The 25,339-nt window shown below is 51.4% G+C and overlaps 9 protein-coding genes across 9 annotated transcripts, besides 2 other annotated features; 6 read left to right on the forward strand and 3 right to left on the reverse strand.

The window, feature by feature from the left end:
* Positions 1 to 128: 128 nt before the first annotated feature.
* NFIA_113380 (DUF3431 domain-containing protein) lies at positions 129 to 1,256 on the forward strand (the record flags this gene model as incomplete). Its single annotated transcript, XM_001262704.1, has 1 exon — positions 129 to 1,256. One exon carries the CDS (start codon positions 129 to 131, stop codon positions 1,254 to 1,256), a length of 1,128 nt encoding a protein of 375 aa, XP_001262705.1.
* A 37-nt stretch (positions 1,257 to 1,293) lies between these two features.
* On the reverse strand, positions 1,294 to 3,382 carry NFIA_113390 (high affinity methionine permease; the record flags this gene model as incomplete). Its single annotated transcript, XM_001262705.1, has 9 exons — positions 1,294 to 1,531; positions 1,576 to 1,828; positions 1,873 to 2,009; positions 2,058 to 2,326; positions 2,373 to 2,559; positions 2,603 to 2,678; positions 2,723 to 2,818; positions 2,862 to 3,101; positions 3,151 to 3,382. 9 exons carry the CDS (start codon positions 3,380 to 3,382, stop codon positions 1,294 to 1,296), a joined length of 1,728 nt encoding a protein of 575 aa, XP_001262706.1.
* Positions 3,383 to 5,612: 2,230 nt separating this feature from the next.
* Positions 5,613 to 7,014, forward strand: NFIA_113400 (putative protein kinase; the record flags this gene model as incomplete). Its single annotated transcript, XM_001262706.1, has 3 exons — positions 5,613 to 5,977; positions 6,103 to 6,146; positions 6,242 to 7,014. The coding sequence occupies 3 exons, from the start codon at positions 5,613 to 5,615 to the stop codon at positions 7,012 to 7,014; spliced, it is 1,182 nt and encodes a 393-aa protein (XP_001262707.1).
* Positions 7,015 to 8,357: 1,343 nt separating this feature from the next.
* Positions 8,358 to 8,843, forward strand: NFIA_113410 (uncharacterized protein; the record flags this gene model as incomplete). The annotated part of the gene is made up of 2 exons (XM_001262707.1): positions 8,358 to 8,423; positions 8,616 to 8,843. The coding sequence occupies 2 exons, from the start codon at positions 8,358 to 8,360 to the stop codon at positions 8,841 to 8,843; spliced, it is 294 nt and encodes a 97-aa protein (XP_001262708.1).
* Positions 8,844 to 9,742: 899 nt separating this feature from the next.
* NFIA_113420 (HAD family hydrolase) lies at positions 9,743 to 10,438 on the forward strand (the record flags this gene model as incomplete). Its single annotated transcript, XM_001262708.1, has 1 exon — positions 9,743 to 10,438. One exon carries the CDS (start codon positions 9,743 to 9,745, stop codon positions 10,436 to 10,438), a length of 696 nt encoding a protein of 231 aa, XP_001262709.1.
* A 32-nt stretch (positions 10,439 to 10,470) lies between these two features.
* Positions 10,471 to 11,662, reverse strand: NFIA_113430 (Zn(II)2Cys6 transcription factor domain-containing protein; the record flags this gene model as incomplete). Its single annotated transcript, XM_001262709.1, has 2 exons — positions 10,471 to 11,172; positions 11,324 to 11,662. 2 exons carry the CDS (start codon positions 11,660 to 11,662, stop codon positions 10,471 to 10,473), a joined length of 1,041 nt encoding a protein of 346 aa, XP_001262710.1.
* Positions 11,663 to 13,533: 1,871 nt separating this feature from the next.
* NFIA_113440 (putative MFS monocarboxylate transporter) lies at positions 13,534 to 14,936 on the forward strand (the record flags this gene model as incomplete). The annotated part of the gene is made up of 3 exons (XM_001262710.1): positions 13,534 to 13,703; positions 13,749 to 13,986; positions 14,031 to 14,936. The coding sequence occupies 3 exons, from the start codon at positions 13,534 to 13,536 to the stop codon at positions 14,934 to 14,936; spliced, it is 1,314 nt and encodes a 437-aa protein (XP_001262711.1).
* Positions 14,937 to 15,287: 351 nt separating this feature from the next.
* Positions 15,288 to 15,343: a microsatellite.
* Positions 15,291 to 15,318: a microsatellite.
* A 605-nt stretch (positions 15,344 to 15,948) lies between the features above and the next one.
* On the reverse strand, positions 15,949 to 17,489 carry NFIA_113450 (purple acid phosphatase family protein; the record flags this gene model as incomplete). The annotated part of the gene is made up of 2 exons (XM_001262711.1): positions 15,949 to 17,309; positions 17,354 to 17,489. 2 exons carry the CDS (start codon positions 17,487 to 17,489, stop codon positions 15,949 to 15,951), a joined length of 1,497 nt encoding a protein of 498 aa, XP_001262712.1.
* Positions 17,490 to 19,784: 2,295 nt separating this feature from the next.
* NFIA_113460 (WD domain protein) lies at positions 19,785 to 24,565 on the forward strand (the record flags this gene model as incomplete). Its single annotated transcript, XM_001262712.1, has 3 exons — positions 19,785 to 20,324; positions 20,387 to 22,313; positions 22,419 to 24,565. 3 exons carry the CDS (start codon positions 19,785 to 19,787, stop codon positions 24,563 to 24,565), a joined length of 4,614 nt encoding a protein of 1,537 aa, XP_001262713.1.
* Positions 24,566 to 25,339: the final 774 nt, after the last annotated feature.

The following is a 25,339-nucleotide window of genomic DNA, read 5'->3' on the forward strand; positions in this document are numbered from 1 at the left end:
CCCCGCGTAGACGGAAGCTGGAATGAGGCGGTGCAATCCTTCAGGGCCCTTTGACGCGGATCGCCCGGAGGAATTATCCAACAGACACTTCCTCTAACCTACACCATGTATGACAGACAATAGGCCCCATGAGACGCAAAACACTGCGCTCTGTCTTCCACCTCACCGTTCTGAGCGGTATCTTCCTCCTCCTCTTCCTCAACCGCCCAACCTCCCGCATCAAAACCTTCCCATGGACACACATCCGCTACAAATCCTCATCCCCCATCCCGCCGTCCCGTGGAAAATGCCCCGGCCTGAGAAAAACCACCAAACCAGCCCTGGTGGTCTCGCGCGTCACAGCAGACGGTGACCCCTCCTGGCTCGACCCCCTCTCCAACATCTACCACCTCTGCATCTACACCGTCGACAGTCCCAACCCCACCGCATCCACGCTCCAAGTCCCCGCAAACCGCGGCCACGAGGCAATGGCCTACCTCACCTTCCTGATAGACAACTACGAGTCCATCCCCGCCGCAGGCGCCGTCTTCGTACACGGCTCCCGCTTCGCCTGGCACAACGATCACCCGGCCTACGATAACGCCGCGCTCCTCGCCTCGCTCAACATCCCCGCTGCGCTGGAACCACACGGGTACCATAATCTCCGCTGCGACTGGAGCGTGAGCACGTGCGCCGCGTCGGCCGCGCCGCAGGGCAGTCTGGAGAATCGGGTACAGTCTGTGCTGGAGCCGTGGAGTGCGCGCGCGGCGTCGGATACGGCGCTGCCGGCGGCGCTGGGGTTGTTGTTTGGTGGGGATGAGCGGGAGGGGTATCTTGCTGCGACGCTCGGGCAGAACGATGCGGTGCGGTCGCAGTGCTGTGCGCAGTTTGTTGTCGCGAGGGAGAATATCTGGCGGCATTCGCGGGGGGAGTATGTTGCGTTGCGGCAGTGGTTGCTTGATGGGATGGGGGCTGGTTCTTCGCGGCGAAGGGGAGCGGCCCCGCCGGATGATAGGGTTGCTGGGCGGATTTTGTCATATATATGGCATATTCTGTTTATTGCCCCGGAGCATCTGGGGACAGGGGCTGGGGATGGGGTGGATTTGGGGCGGTTGAATGAGCAGGCGTGCCCGAAGGCCGATGAGTGTTATTGTCGGTTGTACGGACGGTGTGATTTGCGATGTACAAGTCCAGGGAGTTGTCAGGGGGCGTATACTTTGCCCAAGGATTTGAAGTTACCGGCCAACTGGGCAGAAACCCATTCACATCTTAAATGAGAGAAACGCATGTATATAATGACAAACGCAACGCTAACTATACGCCATCGTGCTTGACATCAACAGCCGTACTAACAGCCTCATCCATCGCTCGCTCTCTCCCCGTAGCATCATGTTCGGCATCCCAAGCCTTCAACTGCTCCTTCGGAACCTTGACCAATTTATGCGCTGTCGCCCCATCCTCCATCTGCAGGACAATCTGCCGGAACGCATACCCGCCAAGCCGCGGTAACACCTTGATATAGACGTAGTAATACACCCCACAGAGCCCAATACTACACAATCAGCTTTGCACGCGGCACGACAGAGGAGAACTTACATTCCCAACCCCACGACGCAGTACGTCGCATACCAGAAACTCACATCCCCTCCGTTCGCCCCCGTCGTGGGCGGATACCACGGCGCAACTACCATATACAGATTCGAGAGGATGGAGAAGCCGACGACCACGTCCCACGCCTTGTACCCAGAGGGTGGAATGTTGTGCCGTTTACGGTGACGACGGGTGAGCAATAGTCCAATGGCGAGGAATAAGGCGAACGCGTTGGTGGGGTAGACGCCCAGGTCGACGACTGCGACGTCAGTATAGACTTGATATTTGGGGAAAGGAACGCACCAAAATTGAAGGCGTCACCGGCTGGCGGAGCTAGAATCATGAGGACGGTCAAGGCCCATTTCAGCGCGTAGGGGCCAAGCGGCGTGCCGAATGGACGAGTCGAGGTCCAGAACTTGGTGAACGGGAGGACTCCTTGTCTGGTCTCGTTAGTAACGGCGATGCTTCAGCCCATGGCTTAGAGTTACCTTCCGCATTCTCGGAGGAGACGGGACTGCCCGATGAGAACGGCAAGCAGGTTCCCGAATGCGCTGAGACAGATCAAAAAGTTCAGGGCTCGTGACGCACTGCTCGTGCCGAAGACTTTCTGGAAGAAGATACTCGCCGCTACGACCTTTGAGCCAAGGATCTCTTCCTTTGTTGCGGCGGAGAAATAGGCGATGTTGGCAAGCATGTACAGGGTTGCTACTAGCAGGAGGGAGAGCGGCGCGCTCCATCGCAACGTTTTGACTGGATTCTGCTGATATGAGTATCGCATAACTGAAGAACAAAGCATGTCCTACCTTGACTTCATTCACCACGTTGAACGCATTTTCGAATCCCGCGTACGAGAAGGCTACCTTGACCAGTGCGTTTGTGGCACCATACACCGAGGCAGAGGAGCTACCCGCAAAGGCATCGCGAAAATTGGCCTTGGGATCTTCGATCTTGGTGTGTCCCCCAAGGACAACTAAGCCGGTGATACCGATGCTAATCCGTGAGCTTTGTTCTTTTATGGAATCGACAAACATACAAGATTAATGTAACTAGCTTGACGAAGCCAATGGCATTGGCGAAACGTAGCGACCATTTCGTGTTGAATGCCAGAACTATATCGTTAGTATCCTTACTGCAATAAGATATGCGATCTCACCTAGCACTGCCACGCTATACGAAGCGACAGCAACACCCTTGAGCTTCCACGGTGTGGACTGCGCCTCCGCAAGTCGAAAAAGATACTGCGCGAGGACTGATCGGTCAGATATACCCGGTATTCGCATTGAAGCACATACCAATCGCATTACTACTGCTAAATGAGAACAACACCGATTGCATTGCAAAAACAGTCGGAAGGAAGTACTTTGGTCGCGGATACGCCTGTTCGAGATAAACTACCTCTGAGCCGGACCGACTGGGGAAATAGGACGAAAACTCCAGGTAGACGGCCAGTGAGCTGCCGGCCATGAGGAATCCAATGACCCAGTAGAACAATGCCAGGCCAACGGACCCGGCGCCTTTGAGGACAGTTGATGCTGTGGCTGTCAATGCTGGGAATTGGATCACACGGGACGGAGAACATACGGGTGGAAAAGACACCGGTTCCGATCATCTTGCTGAGATTGAGAAAGATGACAGTAATCCAACCAACCGAGTATCCCAACGGTGAATTGATTTCGACCGGCGCACCGCTGGCTTCTTGGTACGTTGGCACAGAGGAGTTGGCCCCGGCTTGAGCAGTGTATTGCAGGTCACCACTGCTGAAGCTCGAAGCATCAGACTGATCATTTTGCTCGGACTTGGATTGGAACCCCATTGTGGATGGATTAGAACTAGAAGGCAGATCAGTGAGTGCTATTCAGCACATGCAGTAGGAGGTCAAGTATTTATCCCTTGATAAGTGTAACCTGAAGGTGCTCATCACCTGGCACAATGACGTGATGCTGTCCTACCGAAGTTGATAAAACTTCAACGAACTCAAAAGACGTTCGGACGGCCCATCTGACATTGGCAGAGGATCTAGACTGTCAAGTAGACTATTCTTGTGTCTGTGAAGTTTGTCTTGATATCCGCCCGATGTTTGTTGGTCCGCTTGGTAGCCCTCGGCAATGCGACCTAAATGTCGATTATCAGTTGAATGATATCAATTGCACAGAATGCTGAGCATTTCCACTTGGCATTTACTCGGAAGACTCCAATAGAAACAAGATACTTATTCGCCAAGGGATGGCATGATTGCAGGGGATGATGGTAGCATGAGGGGTCTACCACTAGGACAATGTCGCAATCCGCACCATCTTCTAGCATCAAGGCATCGATATTAGCACGATTGTCAATCTGGGTTGCAAACAAAAGGTACGAAGCCTAAGGGGAATTAAGCCCATCGCGTGAAACTGATACTTTCAGAATATAAGTTTGGGAACAGATAAACTGACATTGAACTATACACTAACACCACATATATATTAACAAAACTCTGGCAATGGCAAGCCAATCAAGGGAACAGGAGACACGGATAGAAGCACACAAGGTCCGACAGGAACAGATATAAGGTAGAGCGGCCTATGCAGTTAAATAAGAAGAGTTCCAACGGAACCGACCCGTTGCCCGGTTCTTGCGTCCTAGAGCTCTGGGTTGGGGCTGCCTGGAGGCAAGCGCCGTTCATGTGGGCTTGCCAGAGCGACAGGAACACTCCTCTGAGTTCTGGAGTACTGAACATACAGATGGCCTTCATAATCATAGAGTGGTACGGATCGGCCCATGTAGACAGTTATATGTGAATCGGTACGAGTGTAACGGCGTCCTCCACGACTTCGTGTTCTTGTTGTCCTATGATCGATTGATCTATTCCTTATATCGGACCGCGGCCCTTGATAGGTCGAGAATTGGAACTGGCAGCTTTGAATGCCAATCTTACCTTACCTAGACAATAGTTGAACTAGTTGACTCTGCAGGCTTCGCGACAAACATGCTCGATACCCGCAGCTCGCCCTTCAAAACTCCGTGGCACTTCACAGAACCAAAGTATTTGTAGCGTCAGATACTCTATTTAGCTCGGTTGCTTAAAGATCAAGTAGAGTAGCGGAAGCTATCAGGGGCAGTTTATTAGAAAAGAACAGTGTTCAAACGCACCAAAGTATCAGACTGTGTGCCCCTTCCAATCTATCGTCTGATTTCACGGTCTGGAACTCGTGCCATGTTCAACAAGGTAGCAATAACTGTAATGTATAGGAAAAAGAGAACGCAGAGACATTGCACGCTGCTGATGTGCTACATTATAATACCCTCTACTCTGGAGAGCATGCTCTATTTGTATGTCCCATAATCCCATGTCTACAACAATGGCATCATGACAAGGCCTGTCCTCACAATCCGCCCGATTTCGAGCAATTCAAAAGTTCTGTCATTCATTGGAGAATACAGTGAAGAGGGCGAAATAAGCACGCGCGTGACAGATAGATGGTTTCATAGCCGGCGGTTATCTCGGTCCTGACTTTGCAATAGAGCCCTCATAGCCTATATGAGCCTTGCCGCTCAACCAGCCATCTAGATTTAGTAGACGAGGGTGTTAGTGCAAGCAAAGGTTTGATACACACTGCTTGGCCTGCGGTACAGAAGCGCTAAGTCTAACCGTCTCACAAACAAGGGTCATTATTTGTGTCTTGAATGTAGCCGCTGTCAATGACAAAAGTCCTGCCAGGTACGATCCCCTTATGCTGGCCTCGACCAATACTGAGGTACTAAAGCGCGCATCCTAGCAAGATAAATCGACCGGTTAATCTAATTGAATGGTGTACCGATTCATTCTATACCACCGGTCCCAAGTTAGTCTGCGTGGTCGCCTATCAGTTATCCTCCACCATTGCCCAGCGGCCCCCGCCCCTCCACTTCTCGTCGAACAACTTTTCAACGTCGCCAGTGTATGTCCTTTTTACTGTGGTAGACATATAGGAGTTCGTGGATTCGAATTTAAACGTCCGGCTTTCTACGTCTCTCTGAGATCCGTGCCTAATACACTCAACGATCCAGAAGATCCAGCGCTCACAATGTCGGATCACGAGGACTACGCGCCTGAATCGCTCCCTGAATCTCCTGTCTTATCCCAGTCAGGGGAAGAGTTTGATGAGCGTCCATTCAATGGTTTGTACATCGATATGGCCCCATTCGGGCTGGAGAAAATCTGGGATTACGAGCCTGGTGGTCATCATGTTGTTCAGCTTGGCGATCATCTAGGTCGAGAAGGTGAATACCGAGTCATCCACAAGCTAGGCAGTGGGGGATTCGCCAACGTTTGGCTGTGTCAGATCCTGCGCAATGGGATACCCCATTATGTGTCGCTAAAGATTCTTATGGCCGATTACTCTAAAGACGACTGCCCGGAGCTTCGAGTGGAACGACTTCGAGCAGTCGGGTTAGAATAGCACATCTGCCTCCCGTCCGACCAATTTCGAATTGAGGGCCCAAACGGGTCACACCTTTGCTTCGTGTATCCTGTGGCGGGACCGCGTGTCTCTCTTATAGCTCAACAATTTGAAGACCCGGACAGAAGCTTGCGGAAAATGGCTCGACAAGCTACAGAGGTGATGTCCGCATTGCATAGTCATGGCATGTCACGGAGGTAAGTTCCCGAAGTTCCCACAAGCCACACTGCATGGTTGGAACTGACTGGCAGCAGACTTCACGCCGTCAAACATTCTCCTGAAAGTTGAGGGCCTGGACGGATTAACAGAGGATGAAGTACTCAAAATCCTGGGAGAACCCGTTAAGGTAGAAGTTTTCACTGAGTCAGGGGAGACTCCCTCTGATCCAACCGCGCCTAAATATCTCGTCCGCCCGGTCAAGTTTCGCAATGTTCCGCTGCCGTACGTTGTAGATGAGATTCTTCTGATCGACTTCGGGGAGTCTTACGATGTCACAAACCCACCGGAGGAGCTTGGTGTCCCTGGGAGTTATCGTCCCCCCGAGCTTGTCTTAGAGAATACACCAGGATTCGGAAGCGACCTCTGGGCACTCGGCTGCACCCTCTTCGAGATACGAACAGGCAGAAAACTCTTCGACATGTTTGACGACGATGACGACTGTCACCTCTTTCACATGGTTGAGATGCTTGGCGCACTGCCAAAGCCGTGGTGGTCTGAGACTTGGAAGTATAGAAAGGAGTTCTTCAAAGATGAAACGGACTCACTTGGTCGAGCGGTCCTGGTTGACGCGTTGGCCAAGGAACAATGGGACCTGTTGGTCGAGCGTCCGTCGATAGAATTGGCGCTACGACGAGGATTGCATTATTGGGACTTGGGGCCAGGCGAAGAGATTAGCAGAGAGATTCCCCCGGATGAGATTGAACAATTGGCGGACCTCTTGAAGAAGATTTTACAATATGAGCCCAGCCAGCGGTTGACTGCGGCAGAGGTTCTAGAACAAGAATGGTTTCGTCTTGATGAGAATTGAAGGCATGTTCACTTGCGATTGCCAGCATTGTTGCTCCCTTGAGGAGATTCGCATGTATCCTTATTCTTGTACCACGGTTGATAGCGAGGTCGACATTTCAGTGAGCTGTCAGTGCGGTATCTGTCATAGCACCGTTTATACCTGAGCGTAAGATTTCCTATAAATCATGGATTCTTGAGGACTGATTTACGAGCTCGGGATGCCGCGATGTATGCAGGGTAATTGTATATTAGATTAGCTTATACAAATTCGAATTAAACCTGTCTCACAAGCTTGATTCTAGGCCATCTGCTCTGGCCTTTCATCTCTTCGGGCAGTCCAGCTTCAGAACTACCTATGGTAAAGATGAGAAGATGAGCTAGCCATAAGGAATATTGCTCAAAGACAGCATTAAACCTCTTGCCCTCTAGACTTCACTACTGAAAGTGGGACCTCTGGGGTGTACAACGTTGTGGCGATAAATCTACATCCCCAGATAGTCAGACATTCATTGCGCCTTAGTAGGGTGTGTCTGTCTAGAGCAGGACCGGTTAAGGGAGGAGAAGCAACATGATGGCTACTAGCAATATTAATGAAAGCAATTCCTCTATATTTGTTTGAATTGACCTGTAGCCAGAACAAGGAGTAATACAAAGCTGGGCTTGTCGAATAATCCATGGGATGCTACAGGAGCATTATCTTCACATCTGACGTGATAAAAGCCAGCGCTCCACACTATCAAGTAAACTATTCACCTTAAAGAAGAGGGATTTCACTTGCAACCGAAGGATCATTCACTTTTTTTTTGCATTCTTCCAGAATTAGCCGCCGACTGCAATAATAGGGAATGACCCTCCCCAAAACCTGACCTTCTTCACTCTCTCATAGAAACCACCCCTCCCCACTCTATAGCATTCATTACCCGTACCTCAGAACTATGCCTGATCTTGCTTGTATTGAGGCAAAACTGTCCTTTACGACCCTGATATCCACAGACCTCACTATTTAAGTCTCTGCAAACCTGAAAATGCTCGCAGTCCTTGATTTGATGTTCGCAGCAACTCGGGCCCTCTCTGCCAACTTACACAGCAAAAGAGGCGCCTCGACTGGCGCGTCATACGCCGTCGATTTTGCAGTCTAATGCTTCGGCGAATACTATCGAGCTGCAAATAATAAATCCGACACAATGGCTGCGGCCTTTGCGAAGATCTCTGAACGAGGCGACCATGGCTTCTCAATTTTCTCGTGACGAACGACTGAGGGTTCGCAAAATATGATAAACCTAATTGGCAGAAGCATACTATCTCATAGCAGATACCGTCAAACTGTGATACCCCTTCCGCATCCTGCGGGAGAGGGCTCTCATGGAGGAAGCCAGAGGCCGGCGCACTTCCTGCTTGTGCGTTGGTCAATCGCCATGTGGACAAGCAGTAAGTGATGCCTGTTCCAATCATTAGCATATTCATATTGATTTTCAATCAATCAAGGAACGGAGGGCGGTATAAAGGTGTTATTTGTGCAGAAATTGGTCTTCCGCCGAGGGAGTTTATCCTCGGGCTCATACGGGAACTCGGGTTCGTGAACTGGCTATACGCCAAACATACTGACTACCTGGTGAACAGAAATGTGATGACCGTGGGAATATCGAAGGTCTGGAAAGCGACCTTACGGAACAGAACGGGAAAGACGAGGAGGAAAAATTCAGCTGGTGGTTCAAGTTCAAGCAAGCCTCCGAGGTGACGCAAAAGCGGTTCATGATGCTGGGTATTTCACGCCGTCATCGCACAATCAAAGAAACACAGCCTAAGTACAACATCTTTCCGGGTGAGACACCATGTCAACTCTGCTGATATACAAAGTGAAGATGACGTGTATGCCACCTCAACCTATTCTTAGCACTCAGTCAGTTTATCACGCCCGGCACCTTACGATCTGCCACATACATAGACCAGACAGAGCTTAAATGGTCCATATCTACGACTGTCATCGGAAGCTCATACAGCAGGAGACAGGGCACTCACAGTATCTCATGCAACTTCACGGTTGATGGAGTACTGCCTCCGATATACGGACTTGGATTGGAGCGCTGGCGAACATCGTGCCCGGTCCCATAATATTCAACATCAAACCCGTCGTTGCAAAGCCCAGATAGTTATCCACCGCAAGCGTGCAGCCAGAACTGCCAAAACTACCCTTCGCTTAACCTGATGAAATACCAACATGACAAGAAACCGATGCCCGTTACGAAAATAGGCATGATGGAGACCTTGGGTCTAGCTCCTGGGGTGATTGTTATTGATGATATGCATAAAGATGTGTCTCCCAACGGCATATAGATTCAATAGGTCCAACGAGCTGGCAATTGTCGACCTGATATCGCTGTACCTCCAATCCGAGATGGGAGTGGGGGGTGAGTTGTCCTGGCGGGTGCCAAATCGCTCACAAATGAAAGCATATCAAACAGTCCCCATTTTCTATCGTCTCCTACACGATCCTTGCTTTAATGAGCATCTTTGAACGCGATGTATGTATTATTAAACAAATATCGCGGACCAGACCTGTTATTTATATCGGGGAAATGCCGAGGATCCACTATCTTAAAATAGCCTCGGCCCCTGGATCTGGACTTAAATGATTATCAAACAGCCCACCTCCATGACTCACTTTATCCCAGATCACTCCGTAAACCATCTCATCTTCAGCGTCGCCTCCATTCCATCTAACAAGATCCCCAAGACTACGCAGTACAATGACCAACCTCGTGATCCTCGACTTCGACGGCACAATCTTTGACACCCGCGAAGCAATCCAACACGCCGCAACCCTAACCTTCACCACCCTCCTCCCTACCCACGAAATCCCCTATGCCAAAGCCCGAAGGCTGATGGCCACCGGCGCCGGGCTGCCAGAGACCTTCCGCGCGCTGCACCCCGATCCATCAACCTTCAACGAGGAAGAATGGGTCGCGACCTACCGATCCCTCTACGCGGCGCACGAGGAGAATTTCACGAAACCGTTCCCGGGTCTCCGTGAGCTACTGGCGGGGCTTCACTCGCGGCGAATCCCCATCGCAATCGTGAGTAATAAGGCGGTTCCACCGATTAAGACGGCGTTGGAGAGAATGGAGCTCGCGGAGCTCGTTCCTGAGGTGCTGATCATCGGGGATGGGACGCCGGGAGCGAAGAGGAAGCCTGACGCAGCGAGTTTCACGGAAGTGCTGGTACCACGGTTGAAAGGGGTATACGGGGAGGGGTTTGAGGTAGACCCTAGCAGGGTGTTGATGGTTGGGGATACGATTACGGATCTGAAGTATGCGCGCAATATCGGGGCGAGGGGATGTTGGTGTCGGTTTGGGCAGGGGGATAAGGAGGAATGCGAATTGTTCGGGCCGGATTACGCGGTGGATTCGTTGTCGGAGGTTCTGGAGATTGCGGTCAAGGAGTAGACGCAAAGGGATGGATGCAGATAGTGTTGGTATTAAGCGTATGCCAGGTGATATCCGCACGCGCTCGCAGGGAAGAGAAGCAGCCGCTGAATCCGGGGGTCGGCGCTGTGCTCTAGATACATGCAGATAGCCGTGCATTCGCCGCGGATCCGCCCCTCTATCCAGGGCTGCCATTCGGACAGCGTACATATAAGACCCATCCACTGCGCCAGGATCAACAGCGCGGGCGGGTCTCTCTCCCTCAGGAGTGCAAGGAAATCATTCTCCAGCCTGCCCATGAAAGACGCGCATTGAGCAGCATTCTTCATGTTCTTTTCCAAGTGGGATATGGCCGCCAGTATTCTAAGAGGCTCATAGTACGGATTCATCGATGCGGTGGTCGAGTCATCAATCCCACATAAATCAGCCAGGTCCGGATCAAGCCCCTCGCGGCCCTGGGTGACGCCCTGCTCGTACAACTGTACTTCTTCCTTGTGAGTCTGCTGGAATGCCGATGCCCAGATGCTAGACTGTATGTACGGCCCAGCGAGCTTGATGATGGTGCGGATGCCGCTCTGCAGGCAAAGCCAGTTCATTGCCCCGGGTGCGTTCGTCAGAACCCACGAGTCCGTAGGTTCGAAGCGATCGGGGCAGACGGACGTAATGCCCATGAACATGCAGGTTGACAGCAGAGCGTCCACATTTTGCGGGGAGACCTTTGATGATAGCGCGGCTTGATATGCCTTGATTGCTTGCTGCCAAAAGTAGATTTCAGCAAGTCGCCAGGTTTGATTCTGAGGACAGATCCTGCTGAGATGGAGGCTGCCGACGCCTAGGATCGTGTACATCAAATGGGTACACTAAATCATCAGTACTTGCAAGTATCTCTGTAGCTAGGCGACTTACTCCAAAGGCGACGCGAATCATATCGCTCTTCATGACATGTCGTATGGAAGGATTCCCAACGGCGTCTGTTGAATAGTTCATAAAGTGCTGAAACGCTATGGCCGTTACGGGCCGAGTGTCATTGGCCGTTTTCAACGTGCAAATGTCAAGACAGTCCGAGTCTGTCGCCAAAACCCGGTTGACCATCGATTCCAGATCCTTTAGCGACAGAGAGAATACGGTCCCGTCTGGTTCTTCCATCTTTTGGAGGTCCTGACTTTGAGGAGAACCACCATAGCTACAAGGAGTACCCAGCTTCTCGCATCGCCTGCAAAAAGGCCTAGTTTCGTCGCACTGCATACGTTACTATGAGTATCCATTCGCACTCTGCGGTTGAAGCTTACTTTTACTCTCCGCCGCTTACAGGTGAGGCAGCCTGCGCGGGACTTTTTATGCGGTCGTCGGGCATGATACGGTGGTGACTGGGGTCGGTCAGGAGGCGGTAGACGGAACACGGTCTGCCATGAGCGGATATTGACAGAAGTCGAGGTCATAACCTGGGTTGCAACCATATTGCTGTTTGATGTTGAGAAGGTGAGTTGGATGATTCTGTTCCAGCTTCAGCATCGCCACATTCTGCCTCGTCGGCGATCACGTGGCATGAATACGAGGGGTTCATCCGAATCAAATCTGCACACCATTTGCTGCAAGTATCAGTATTTCATTGTCCAAAGCTAAGGTTATCGGCTCATGTCTTAAAAGGAGGGCATAAGAATGTGTCTCCTTAAAGTGTGTGATGGATTGTCCTATCTGGAGTCGGCTCATGTATATTTGACAGCAGCTCCCTTGAACTCAAGTGATCAACGAGGAAAAGCCTTAATTCAGCCTCCCAATAGACTGATACTCTAATCGGTCGTTGCTTGAATTCCGATAATCGTGGTCTGCCTAACCGCGTGTTATATGTCTCTGCAATCTTAGATGCGATATCTAAGCTCCCATCACAGCACTATGTATGCCATTGTCGCATCCCCGCAGTGCAAAATGGGAACTAGGATTGTTAAGTCTAAATTCAACCTGCTCTGTCACTATCCGGGTGTCGTAGACTGAAGTGCTCGGTCAACATAACGAGCTACTTCAACTGAGAGCCACTACCCCCCGCTTTACTCCCCCAACTCCTTGCCTTCAGACTTTACAACAACTGTCTACAAGGCGAATGACATATCGCAAACAGCTACATATTACGGCACTGGTTCAATGGACCTAGTCAACATGTTATCCAACGGGCAAATGCCAACGTCCCTGCTTCTTTCTCCCACATATTGAGTGACGTACTGGTGTACGTCTACTTGTCTGAAGGTTGTCAAACAGATTCTCTAAGATTGTACTGCCCCGTGGATGGGCTACAGCGGGTGGATTATCCGGATTATGGAATGGGATTGATATAACAGGAAGCTTACTTGACTCGGAGTATGGGCTACTACGCCGGTGGTCATCAATGCAGCGGTGTCCTCCCGGCAAAGAGACAATCACGCTCGCACTCTCTGGTATGATAGTTACCAGTACTCTCGACGCCACTGACTGTTTACGCCGATGGGATTCCGCTCATCTGGGAGGCATCCGACCTTGCAAGTCGACAAGTGCGTTCAAGACATCAGCCTCATCGTCTACCTCTTCTGCAACTTCAGCTCACCCCCAGCAAGTTCAAGGGATCATGTATTCTTTTATATCCTGCGAGGCATCGAAAACGGAGAATGTATCGCACTCAGCCATTGTCGAAATGTCTGCCAGGCACTCAAGACTGCCAACTAGAACTGTCGGTTTCTACTCCGTACTACAAAACCCGATTTCGGGACTCTCCGAAAGCGGTTCCTTGCGGGTAGCGCCGGAAGGATGTTGTTTCGAGAAGTTCCATAGAATGCAATGTGCCGCTGTCACATCTACGCTGCATAGTAGAATCCTCATCCAGCACCTTCATTTCCTGCTATTGAGCTATTGTCGATACTTCTACAATCAAGGCAATGATCAAATGTATACTGCCAGGTATATGATAATTGCATCCTCGAGCCGAGGCCCTTATTAGTCATGGCCAACATTACCCCACGGGAAAACGGCAACTTCCTGACTCCACTGCGGGGAGTCTGGGATGACCCCGATTGTTCTTTATAATGTCAGCTTCTCCATATTCCTAGTTGGGGTCCTCATGCGTCCTGAAAAGGAATTTGACAAGCGGCATGGGGACAATCGAAAAGACGGATACTCGCTCACTACATCAGGAAGAAACTGCCCCAGTACAAGGACAAGATGCTGCTGAGGTCATGGAGCCAGTGGCACCGGTTCCGAACGGGGGACTACAAGCGTGGCTCAGCGTGCTCGCTGGGTTCTTTGTGTTTGTAAATTCATGGTAAGTCCACCAGTACCAGTCACGGGGACTCAAGCTAATGAACAGGGGACTGCTTGCGTCGTATGGCGCATTCCAAGAGTATTATCAGACGGTACTACTGGCATCTCAGTCGCCGTCGTCCATTTCCTGGGTGGGCAGTGTGCAGGCCACCTTGATCGTCATGGTTGGCGTCGTGACCGGTCCGCTGGTTGATTCGGGGTATCTGCGGGTTCTGATCACTGTTGGAATGATCCTCGTTGTCTTTGGGATTATGATGACCAGTCTGGCGACGCAGTACTACCAGGTAGGTCATCATCCTCCTCAACCTAGCCCTGGCTAACTCTGCAGATCCTCCTGGCTCAAGGCTTCTGCGTCGGTATCGGCGGCGGCATCGCCTACATCCCGGCGATGGTAGTTATCTCAAACAACTTCACGACCAAACGGCCCATCGCAATCGGCTGCGCAGCCATCGGCTCCAGCGTCGGCAGCGTCGTCTTCCCCATCATGTTCCGGCAACTGCAACCGCGCATCGGCTTCCCCTGGACAGTCCGCAGCATCGGCTTCATCAATCTGTTTTTAGGGCTCATGACCATCCTCATCCTCTGCCGCAAACCAGGCAAGAAGACGCGCGCCCGCAGCATGATCGAATGGCGCGCCTTCAGCGACCTCCCCTTCATGCTCTTCTCGACCTCCCTCACCTGCGTCATGCTGGCATACTACATCCCGCTCTTCTACGTCCCCTCGTACGCGCGCACCCAGCTGCACACCACCCGCAGCCTCTCCTTCTACATGGTCGCCATCATCAACGGCGCCTCCGCCTTCGGCCGCGTCGTCCCCTACCTCCTCAGCGTGTACATCCCCCCGATCGCCATCCTCTGTCTGGCAGTCGCCGGCTCCGCACTCGCCATGTTCACCTGGATCGCGGCGACGAATCTTCCCGGCTTCATCGTCTGGGCCTGCTACTGGGGATTCCTGAGCGGGGTGCTGGTCACCGCCCCGACGGCGATCATCGGGCATCCGGCGCTGTGTCCGGACGCGAATTACCTGGGGACGCGCATGGGGATGATGTGGGGGATCAGTTCGTTTGGATCGCTGGTGGGGACGCCTATCGCGGGGGCGCTGGTGGATTTATCGCAGGCGAATTTTCTCAAGGCGCAGGTGTTTGCGGGCTGTTTGATGGCGGGAGGGGTGATGTTGCAGTTGTGGCCGGTTCTGGTGGTGATGAAACATGATCGATCCAACCTGAAAAGGTAACCATAGCTGTTATTCCAGATGCCAATGCAAATGCAATACTCCGTTGATAATAATAGTTCTAGTCCGTAATAAATTATGGGGTCTGTAGGCCATCCTTAGCGCCGCGCGAAGTGGACGGTCGCTGCAACCGGCGTTTTTCCCAGGTTTTTATTGGTGTCCTTTCAGCTGAATGTCTCGCCTCAAGGGATGCTGGTTTCAGTTTGCGACCCTACGTTTCGCAGCCTATCATCGTTGCTTTTAAACCCGTTGACCCCTTTTTTGATCTTCTGTTCTGGTTCTGGTTCTAGTTCTTTTCGTTTGTCGGTCGTTGTTGATCAATCTTGACGATCGCATCTGCATCTGCATCAACCACGCAGCACAACAGTACAGAGCACAACAGTACAACAGCACAGCACCAGAGCACAGCATCAATTGCTACCGAAAAATGGCGATATTATTACGGAGAGATTGCGACGCGAGTGCCAACTCAGCCGATTGCGAGAAACCCGTCAGCGATTTTCTCAAGACAGGGGTGCCGGGGATTATCGTTGGAATGTACGTTCACTTGCTCCAAGCTGGAGAAAATGCTCTCTGTACTAATTTCCAATTGATAGACTCGTCCTCATTGCCATCTGCGTATGCTGCTACCTCCTCTACCGGAATAAGAAACAAGACGCGCGCGAGGCCGAGGATGCGCGTCGTTGGAACCTGGACAAATAACCTCCTCCTTACCATCACCCTCTTGACCGCACCATATACCCACCATCTACTGTATCTTCGATCGCACACATTCGACACATATCTTGACCGAGTGAATAAGACCGTGCCTGGAGCACACGCAGCGCTATTACACTAGAGGCTAGCGCACGACATAATGACTATCGGCGGATGGACAAAGGCAAAAGACAAGACCTACAGACTGAGCAGGTCTCATGTAAATTACTGGTCGCTGACTGCTTTACCTTGCCCACCGCACTGCATTGCATTGTATATACATTATCTTCACTGCAAGAGAAGCAGAGCAGAGCAAAAACTACTGCACCATAAACCGCGCCTTATGACTCTTATACAACGTACTCGAATCCAGCACCTCGCCAGTATTCGACCGAATGAAATCCACCTGCAGAGCCGTGCGATTCAGGAACCGCACCGTCGCATAGGAATAATCCTCATCGTATGCAAAGGCGGTATACGCCGGTTTCGAGCCCACACTGCTCAGCCCCTCGATGTTTCCCGCCCCACCGGCAACAATGTACATCGGCGCCGAGGGGTCGTTCATCCCCTTGGGGTCGGCGGTGCCATTCACGACGGGCAGGAAGCGCTGCGAGTTGTGCACGTGGCCGAAGACACCGAGGTCCACGCCGTATTTGTATAGCAGGCCCTCAAAGGCGGCTTGGCAGGGCGCGCAGCCGCTGCCGCCGGTGGTGTACCAGGGTCGGTGGCCGGCGACAATCACCCAGGGGGTAACGGTGCGGTCGACGCTGGCGAGGTCGGCGGCTAGAAAGTCGAGCTGTTGGGTTTCGCTGCCAAAGGGCCCGCCGTTGAGGCCGGCGGAGCCGTCCGGGCCGTCGGGGGCGTCGGGGAAGTCGGTTTCGGTGTCGATCATGACGATGTGGGCCATGCCGTATTCGAAGGAGTACCAGAAGGGCGGGTTGGAGAGGGATTTAGCCGTGGAGGCGAGGGATTGGGCGGTTGTGCTGGAGGAGGACGAGGCGAAGGATCTGGGCATGGTGTTGGCGAAGCGGTGCATGAAGTCGGTGAAATTGCGCTGGCCTTCGGGGCAGAGGCCGGACGTATACGGGATTTCAGTGCAGGCTGCCTCGTGGTTGCCCGGGCTGGCCATGTAGGGTTTGCGGCCGGCGATTGGGGCGAGCTGGTTGTAGAACTGCTCCAGGATCGACTGATACGAATCCTTGCCAGTCAGGAGGTTATCGACACGCAGAAACCAGTCGTCCCCATACGCTGTATCTCCCGGATGGATTACGAGCTCGTAATCATCGATTGTACTGGCTAGTCGTCCGATGGTGGTGTGGTTGAGCTCGGGTTGGATGTAGGGAATGTCGGACTTTTTGATTTTTTTCGAAGCAACGGTGTACCCGTCCTTGCCGTACACGCCAAGATCAATGACAATATCCATGCTAAACGGAGTAGTATCACCTGGAGTCCGAGGACTGAGGAAATGGTTGACTGTCGAGTTGCCCGAGACGATCTTGTAGTAGTAGGTGGTGGCGGGGGTCAGGCCAGTCAACACCACCACGTTGGAGTACGTGCGCGAGGTGGCATACGTTGTCGAGATCGACGAGCATGCCTTGGAGGTGAGTGCATTACTGGAAGTGCCATACTGGACGCAGCTCTGGTCCAGTTTCTCGTATGTGTTCCATCCAATCGATACAGCTGGGATCGTCAGATCACGTGTTGCGGTTGGGTCGAAGTCTTACCATTAGGACCATACACAGCAAGGCGCTGCTGGAAGGGGGTCGTCAAGTCGCTGGGAATAGGAGGATAATCAACCGCAGCCAATGCGCCAGTCGCAAGGACGGACAATGCCGTGATCACCGGAGTGTTTCTCACCATATTGCCCACTGCAGTCGGAGTTTGCTTCTGCACTCCGCTCGATACAGCGGGCTGCCATTTTGTTTAAATACTTCCAACGTAAAATCAACGTTAATCAAGCATGTGAAGAGACAGAGTCCATCCATCAATCACAGTGACAGATACGATCACGCCCTCGGCCCGAATAATCTGCATTGTCAAGATGCACTATCAGGCGGGAGAGTGGGACTCCGACGGAGAAAATCAAGGTTGCTAAGAAGCCTAAGAGATGTAGCCGAAGCCACTATGATCATAATAACGGTGCAGAATCCACTCTAGCGTCCACGTGCACCAGGGACAGTCTGTCAGTGATCAACAGAACCGAATCATATTCTATTGCGGTTTCTCTGCGGGTGAATAACCGAGGCAGTGCCGATCCATATCTCTGTCCGTCCGATGCGGACTTGACCGATTGGCGTCTCCGAAGTACGCAGTTAGTAATGAAGATATCGCAAACCTCCTGCTACAGAATCTAGTGCAAAGAGTCAAGAGTACCAAGCTTTGCCGGGAACCTTCCGGTGAATACGCGTCAATATTCCTTTGATACTTGTCTTGTATCCAGTTCTTCTAGATCAACTGCCGAGGGATAATTCATAATCTGCAGGAACAGCAAGTTAGCATAAATTCCAATCATTGTAGCCGAGCAAAGTAATCTAGGTTGACCGGACAGCGGATAGAAAGTTGAATCCGAGACCACCCTGACAGCTACTGGCCTAGATCTTGCAGACAGCACATTGTTCCCGTATATAATCTGCTGACGGCGAGAGGTAATAAAACGTGTGATAGGCTTCCATCCTGACTGGGCTAATACCAGTTGGATTAATATACAGCCATGCAGATATATATTGGTTACTTGCTCCTTCCTAGTTTGAATACTAACACTCTGCCGCCGTGCACTTGCATGTATTCAGTGTGTGGAAAGCCATAGTGTGACTGCCGGACACCTCATACTGCTGAAATATTTTCTGTATAAACAATTACGAGCATCGTTATTTGCTACCCCAGTTCTCTATATATCGAGACGAAGTACGTCCAATTTAGAAGACGCCTGTGCTTAACAAAAAGTAGAAGCTTCCGGCATTCAATAGTAAGCAGTTCTCAATATGGCTGGAATCAGATTCGCATTTCAAAGCCGCGTTGGCCCTCTGCTGTATATGCGTTGGACAAATTATTCTTATGCTCCCCTGCGGATTGCTCTTCTTTCTACCCCTCCATTGAGGAAGAAGATATAGAACATGATTTTTTCGCCAGTTTTCACCTTCGCATTGGTTACCGGTGCATAATCATGTCGTAAGATACAGGAGAGGATACTCATATAGCGCATCTATGATTTCCTCCGCGATAATCCTGCTGGCGAGACACAGTCTGCACAATCACCTCGCAGCTCTTATATGCAGTGAGAACGACTTTGCTACCAGGCAGCATTTGTCCGATAATATCAAATATACAGACTGGCGTGTTAGGCAGTCTGGAATAATATGGAGTGTAGAATTATCATTAAATCATAACTCTGCCGTCAATGAATGTCTACAAGGGCTTCTATGCTTTTTGAAACATCAATGGAAACATACATCACAAGGATGAATGTTAGCATGAAATATGGACATAGGCAGAATTTCTCTATTTAAAACCATACATCCACATACTAGTAAAAACATATACATGATATGGTTCTATAGCAACTTATAGGGCTACTGTACTCCATATGTACAACAAAGAACAGAAGTTTATTTACACATAGACTCTGTGCTTCACACAGAGAACTCCATGGACTGACAAAAGCATAAAAAGGGGCATTAGTACTAGCACACCATTCTTGACGTGGTCTCACTAATTGTAAGCCCAAGAAGGTATTTGGTTCGATGGACGACATGGCGCTAAGATAGGCGCTAATTACAGCCTACAGATTTAGCCCAGAGTCAGTGGAATATTCACTGGAGATCTGGTCCTGTGACATTTTCTCATTGCAGAGGGAAACACAAGTCAGGGATAAGGAAGGTTAGGACACTTGATGTTGGGGCCGCAGGGCTTTTCTGTTTGACTTAGGCTTCACCTTCCATAGCTACTATCTAGTCTAGATGTCGGGAGGGAGTCTGGTGAACAGCTACCTTAGCTGCAGGTGCAGCGCCCCTTTTCAGCCACTGCTGGTGAGATCGGAAGTACGCCGTAAAAGCGGGGATGCTGCCTGCCACCTTGATTACTACTCAAAACACTCCAATAATAACAATAACTAACACTTAACAAGGTAGCAATCGATCCAGGGCTCATAGTGTCACGATGCCAAGGTGCTGGTTCTCATGTGGGAGCCGCAAAGACAAGGAGCCTGAAGAATATGCCAACGCCATAAGGAACGACAAGCTGGGTGCCTCGAGCAATGGGTCTTCCGAGAGACAACAACCCGGCAAGAACGACGGTGAAGGCGGCCCAGCATCAAAACAACCGGAGGCGAACGTTGACTGCACTCGGGAGCTGACCACATCGCAAATTCTCTGGAATGAAGCTTATGACAGCCTGTATGTCGAGGAGGCGGCTCTTGTAAAGTCGTATGTGAAGGTCATGGCGAAGAACCTCCAGCCCGAGGAAACTGGAGGAGCGGACGGTGTCCTGGCAGAAATGGATGACCCGGTGGAACGACAATTGGCGATGGAGAAGCTGGTGAGAGACGGTGTGCAGAAGATTGCGAGGACATCGGCCGTCGCAAAAGGGGTCGGCGTTGTGGCCGACGGTTTCTTAAAGGCCAAGGGCTTGATTGACACTGCGATCGGGAATATTCCACAGGCTGCTCTGCCGTGGGCTGGCGTCTGCGTCGTACTACAGGTGAGTGAGCATGGCTTGTCAGAGGTCCCGTGTAGTACTATATCCCCCTGACACCCGCGCAGGTCCTCATAAATCCGATGCAAGCCTCGCAGGCGAACCAGGTCGGCATGGAGTATGTGGTAACCAACATGGATTGGTATTGCAGTTTGTCCGACCACATTCTGAGAAAGGAATACATCAAAGTTGGAGAGGAGAACTACGAAGGAGTCCGGGATCAGTTGAAGAGCACGCTTGTCAAACTCTACAAAGCTCTGCTCTTGTATCAGATGAAGAGCGTCTGCTCCTACTACCGAAACCAAGTCGAAGAGTTCCTCCGTCAGATGCTCAACTTGCAAGACTGGGATGAAGCTTTGGAGGATGTCAAGAAAGCGGAGACCGTGGTCAAGAATTACCTGAAGCAGTTTACCACACTCCAAATGAGGGACATGACTGGCAAAATAGTCAAGGATGGAGAAGAGAGGAATGAGCTTCTGAGCGGTATGCGTCAGGATATTCGGAAGCAAAACGATGATCAGAAGAAGATGCATTTGGACGATGAGACCGCAAAATGCCTTCGAGACTTCGATGCAGTCGACCCTCAGAGCGAGATGGCCGATATTGAAGCGCGCAAGGACACGCTGCTGAAGGAAGCCTACGAATGGGTGCTCCGGACGGAACAATACGCCGCCTGGACAAGCTGGGATGTCCAAGATCCATGTCGACTGCTGTGGATCAACGGGCCAGCTGGCACGGGAAAGACCATGCTCTTGATCGGTGTTGTTCAGGAACTCGAGAAACAGCTGGGGGCCAACTTGACCTACTTTTTCTGCCAGAGCGCCTCTCAAAACCTCAAAGACGCAACTTCCGCTCTGCGATCCTTGATCTGGTTACTCCTGCAGCAACAACCACAGCTCACCTCCCATCTACTGGCCAAGTACCGAAGCGGAAGCCGATTCAATGATAGTCAAGCCTTCTGGAAGCTGAAGAGAGTGTTCCTAGAAATGCTGGCTGACGAAAGCTTGTCGCCCGTCTACCTGATCGTCGACGCTCTGGATGAATGTGAGGTGGAAACACCGGGACGAGAACATTTGCTCGAGCTCATGTCGGAGTCCCTCCGCGCAACAGACAAGGTCAGGTGGCTAGTCTCCAGTCGGCCCGAAGTCCACGTCTACGAGAAGCTCAAGGAGCGGGACACGCCAGGTACCATCCGCGAGCTCGACGTTCGGAGCAAAGACGCTGTCAACGCATACATCGACCACCATCTCAGTAAGCTGGCTAAAAAGCCGGGCTACACACCAAAGATTCAAGAGGAAATCTCTCGCGAGATTCGTCAGCGAGCCATGAATACGTTCCTGTGGGTGGCCTTGGTGTTCAAAGAGCTTCAGAACACCCCTGGATTGTATGCCATGAGAAAGATTAAGAAATGCCCTAATGAACTTCTCACACTATATGACCACCTGATGGACCAAGTTGAGAGGGGCCAAGATGAAGATCCCATGTATTGCCGGAGCGTTTTGGCTGCTGTTTGCCTTGCCTATCGGCCCCTGTCTTTCAATGAGCTGCACGTCATCGCTGGCCTGGACCCAGATGACATACCGGGCCGAATTGTGAAAGAATGCGGCTCATTCTTGACTGTTCAAGACAACACCGTCTCTCTTGTGCACCTGTCAGCCCGTGAATGGCTGATGTCAAATTTCGACGCACGGCTCCAGAAACGCGGACCCGCGCAAGTCCATGCTGACATCTGTGAACGCTCAATCGCAGGAATGTCTGCAGAAGAATCGGGGCTAAAGCGCAACATTTGCGGCATCGAGGAAGGGACCCAATCAGACGATATCGTGATTCCTTATCCAGATCCACTAGCTGCTCTACGGTACTCGTGCGAGTTTTGGGTCGATCATCTTCTCGAAGTTGGTCAGATCTCGGACGAGAATTGTCAATTGTTCGCTGATGACGGGGAGATCTTCTCCTTTCTCAAGGTTCATTTCCTCCACTGGCTCGAGAGCTTGAGTATCATGCATAAGCTGGCCAGCGGACAATTGTCAATCATAAAACTCCATAATTATATGAAGGAAAGTGGCCCACTCAGTAGTCACATGCGCTATGTCTAACTAGGATTGCAGTCTTCGTCGAGCAAAGGCGTCAAGTTCGTTACTTTCTTGAAGGACGCTGAAAACTTCGTCCGCAGGCATCGGACGACCATTGAACAGTACCCAATACAGACATACGGAACTGCGCTCGCGCTCAGCCCCACCAGAAGCCACGTAAGAAACATGTTCTGGAAGGAGAGACTGTCGTTTATCGAGTCTGTCCAGGGTGTCGGTGACGCGTGGGATGCTTGCCTGCAGGCCTTTGAGTCCCCGACATTCCAGCTCCCCTCCGTCGCTTTTTCACCGGATAAAAAGGTCCTCGTTTTGGTTACATCTGGGCGAGTGCAGATGTGGGACCTTGCAACTGGCGGCTGCAAGCGAGTTCTGGAGGAGGGCGATGAGGATCATGAGGTTTTCGCAGTGGCCTTTTCGCCAGATGGTACTACCCTCACTACCGTTGCGAAAAGTGCAGTGCGGTTCTGGGATGTTACCACCGAGACTTGCAAAAAGACCCTCGACTTTCCAGATGGATCCATTTCAGCAGCAGCCTTTTCACTGGACGGTGCATGTCTTGCTGTGGCTTCCGGTGGAGCAATCTGTCTCTGGGATACCGCAGGCATGGTATGTGACAAGACTCTAGAGGATGTCACCGACTACGGGGTGGCATCCATTGCATTGTCGCCAGATGGTAAACTTCTTGCCGTTTGCACAGACAGAGGAGTGCAGGTATGGGATATTGCTGCTGGGGTAGTGAAACAACAACTACCCAAGTCTCCTGAGGATGTCCAGTCCGTGGCGTTTTCGCCGGATAGCAAGTCTCTCGCATTGGGTTCGTGGACCCAAACGGCGATTTGGGATTTCAAAGACGTGACTTTCGAGCAGAAATCGAATGGAGACTATTTCCGTCCTTTCAGTGCGTTCACGGCAGATGGCCGGTTCGTCGCTCTCAATTCGTATGGTAAAGTGCAGTTCTGGGATGCGGCCGATCCCGTCTGCGAGCAGATTCTTCAGGGCCGATTGAGTGACGCCAGATCAGTCTCCCGCTCACCAGACGCCAACTACCTCGCGTCTGTTGAACGCAACGTGTCTGTGAGACTCTGGGACGGCTCAATTTGCGAAGCGGAGCAAACCTCGCCAGGGCGTGGCGCTTCAGTCAGTTTCTTGTCCTGCTCTCCGGATGGGACCCTTCTCCTGTGTGTTTCAACAGGTGCCTCCATGCAACTCTGGACCACTGATGGTGTCTGCACACATACACTCACGCACCCCACCAAAAAAGTCAAGTTCGTCACTTTTTCTCCAGACAGCAAAACCATTGTATCTGGCGCGCAGGACACCGTGTGCGTATGGGACGTTGAGACGGGCAGACTTCTGCACACTCTCAAACACTACGGGGAAGAAGGCATTATCAGGGTGATCTTCTCTCCAGACGGTACTACCCTCGCTGGTGGCAGCGTAAATACCTTACAGCTTTGGGATTCGGTCACCGGATCCTCTAAAAACAGTTTCGAGGGCTTCTCGATCCACGATGCATATTTCTCCCCCGATGGGGAGTTCCTGGCCGCTTTCTCACTCCAGACGATCTTCCTACTGAACATAGCCACTGATGTCCAACAGACTATAGACAGCCCCCACCAGAATGACATTATCGAGGCAGCATTCTCGCCGGACAGCAAGATCCTGGCCTCTTTGTCCGTTGACGGCACGTTATGTCTCTGGGATACTGCTACCGGAACCTGCACCCATACCTTCAAGCTCGAGGAAGAAGCAATTGACGAGCTTTCATTCTCCGAAGACGGCAAATTTCTGTGGACGAACCTGGGACGGTTGAACCTCGACGACGGCAAATTTCTATTGACGGACCTGGGACGATCCAGCGCCGACGATGGCTCTGTCAGTCCGCAGCTACCGGCATCTGAGGAAGGGCTGGCATCTACCTCGGTGTCTTCTGCCAGACGACCTCCAGTCAAACCGGCATATGCATGGCCTGCAATTGACGGGCTGAGATATGACGGCGAGTGGGTGATTCGGGAGGGGAAGGATCTCCTCTATATCCCTGCGGGTCAACGACCTGCACATCCATGGAACACCTGGAAGATGTTCAAAAATATTCTTTTCATTGGCGATGGGTCTGGTCAACTGACGTGTTACAAGTTTTCGTTTCCGTCTTCCTGATTAGGTAGTGCATGGGTATTTCGGAACACAAACTGAACAGAGTCTTGGTGAAATCCAGATTCTATAATTATCAACCAATACGGTCCGGACTCCAAGGCTGGAAGCATCTTATAAACCTGGCAGATCATGCGCGAGATGATGATGATATTGCACATCACCTCCTCGACATCCACATAATACTAATGCTTACACCTATAAACCTGGTTTGGAGAGCGGCCTGCATGCCATCAATGTTCATGTGCTTAGATGCCACCTCTTGCTGGTGCATCCCTTTTCCGGATGGACGCGTGGACTTTGTCCAGCACCTGGCAGCTTCAAGGAACCTACCTAAATTGATCGGAAGACGCTTTCGGACAGCAGATAACGCTAGTCCAGTCATGATTACTTCCTCATAGGCCTGTCATATGTTTCATGTAAGATATTCCATACTGTATGGACTGCCCTTGCGTCATCTCCGAATAGAGGACTATGTCTGTAGTTACTGCAAAAGCTATGGTGCTAATAGAGTAACTAACCATTCTATTGATCTTTGTCAATTGCAAATATGGACAGTCTTAGGTGAGTAGCTGCTTAAATCTGCCTGATCAGCATTGCTTCTCTGTTGGCTGATCAAACAAGCTTCCATACCCACATTGAATCGTGGAAGCTCTTTTCAAGCCTCCATTTTCCATCAATGAGTCCTCCACCATCCAATTCAAGACACCATGGCACGAACGAAGCAAGTCGCGCTTGGACGCCGGTATAACCACAACCCGAAAGTCTTCCGCGATCATC

Source organism: Aspergillus fischeri, genomic scaffold (assembly GCF_000149645.3).
Source record: "Aspergillus fischeri NRRL 181 1099437636259 genomic scaffold, whole genome shotgun sequence".
In the NCBI taxonomy this organism is placed as follows: Eukaryota; Fungi; Ascomycota; class Eurotiomycetes; order Eurotiales; family Aspergillaceae; genus Aspergillus; species Aspergillus fischeri.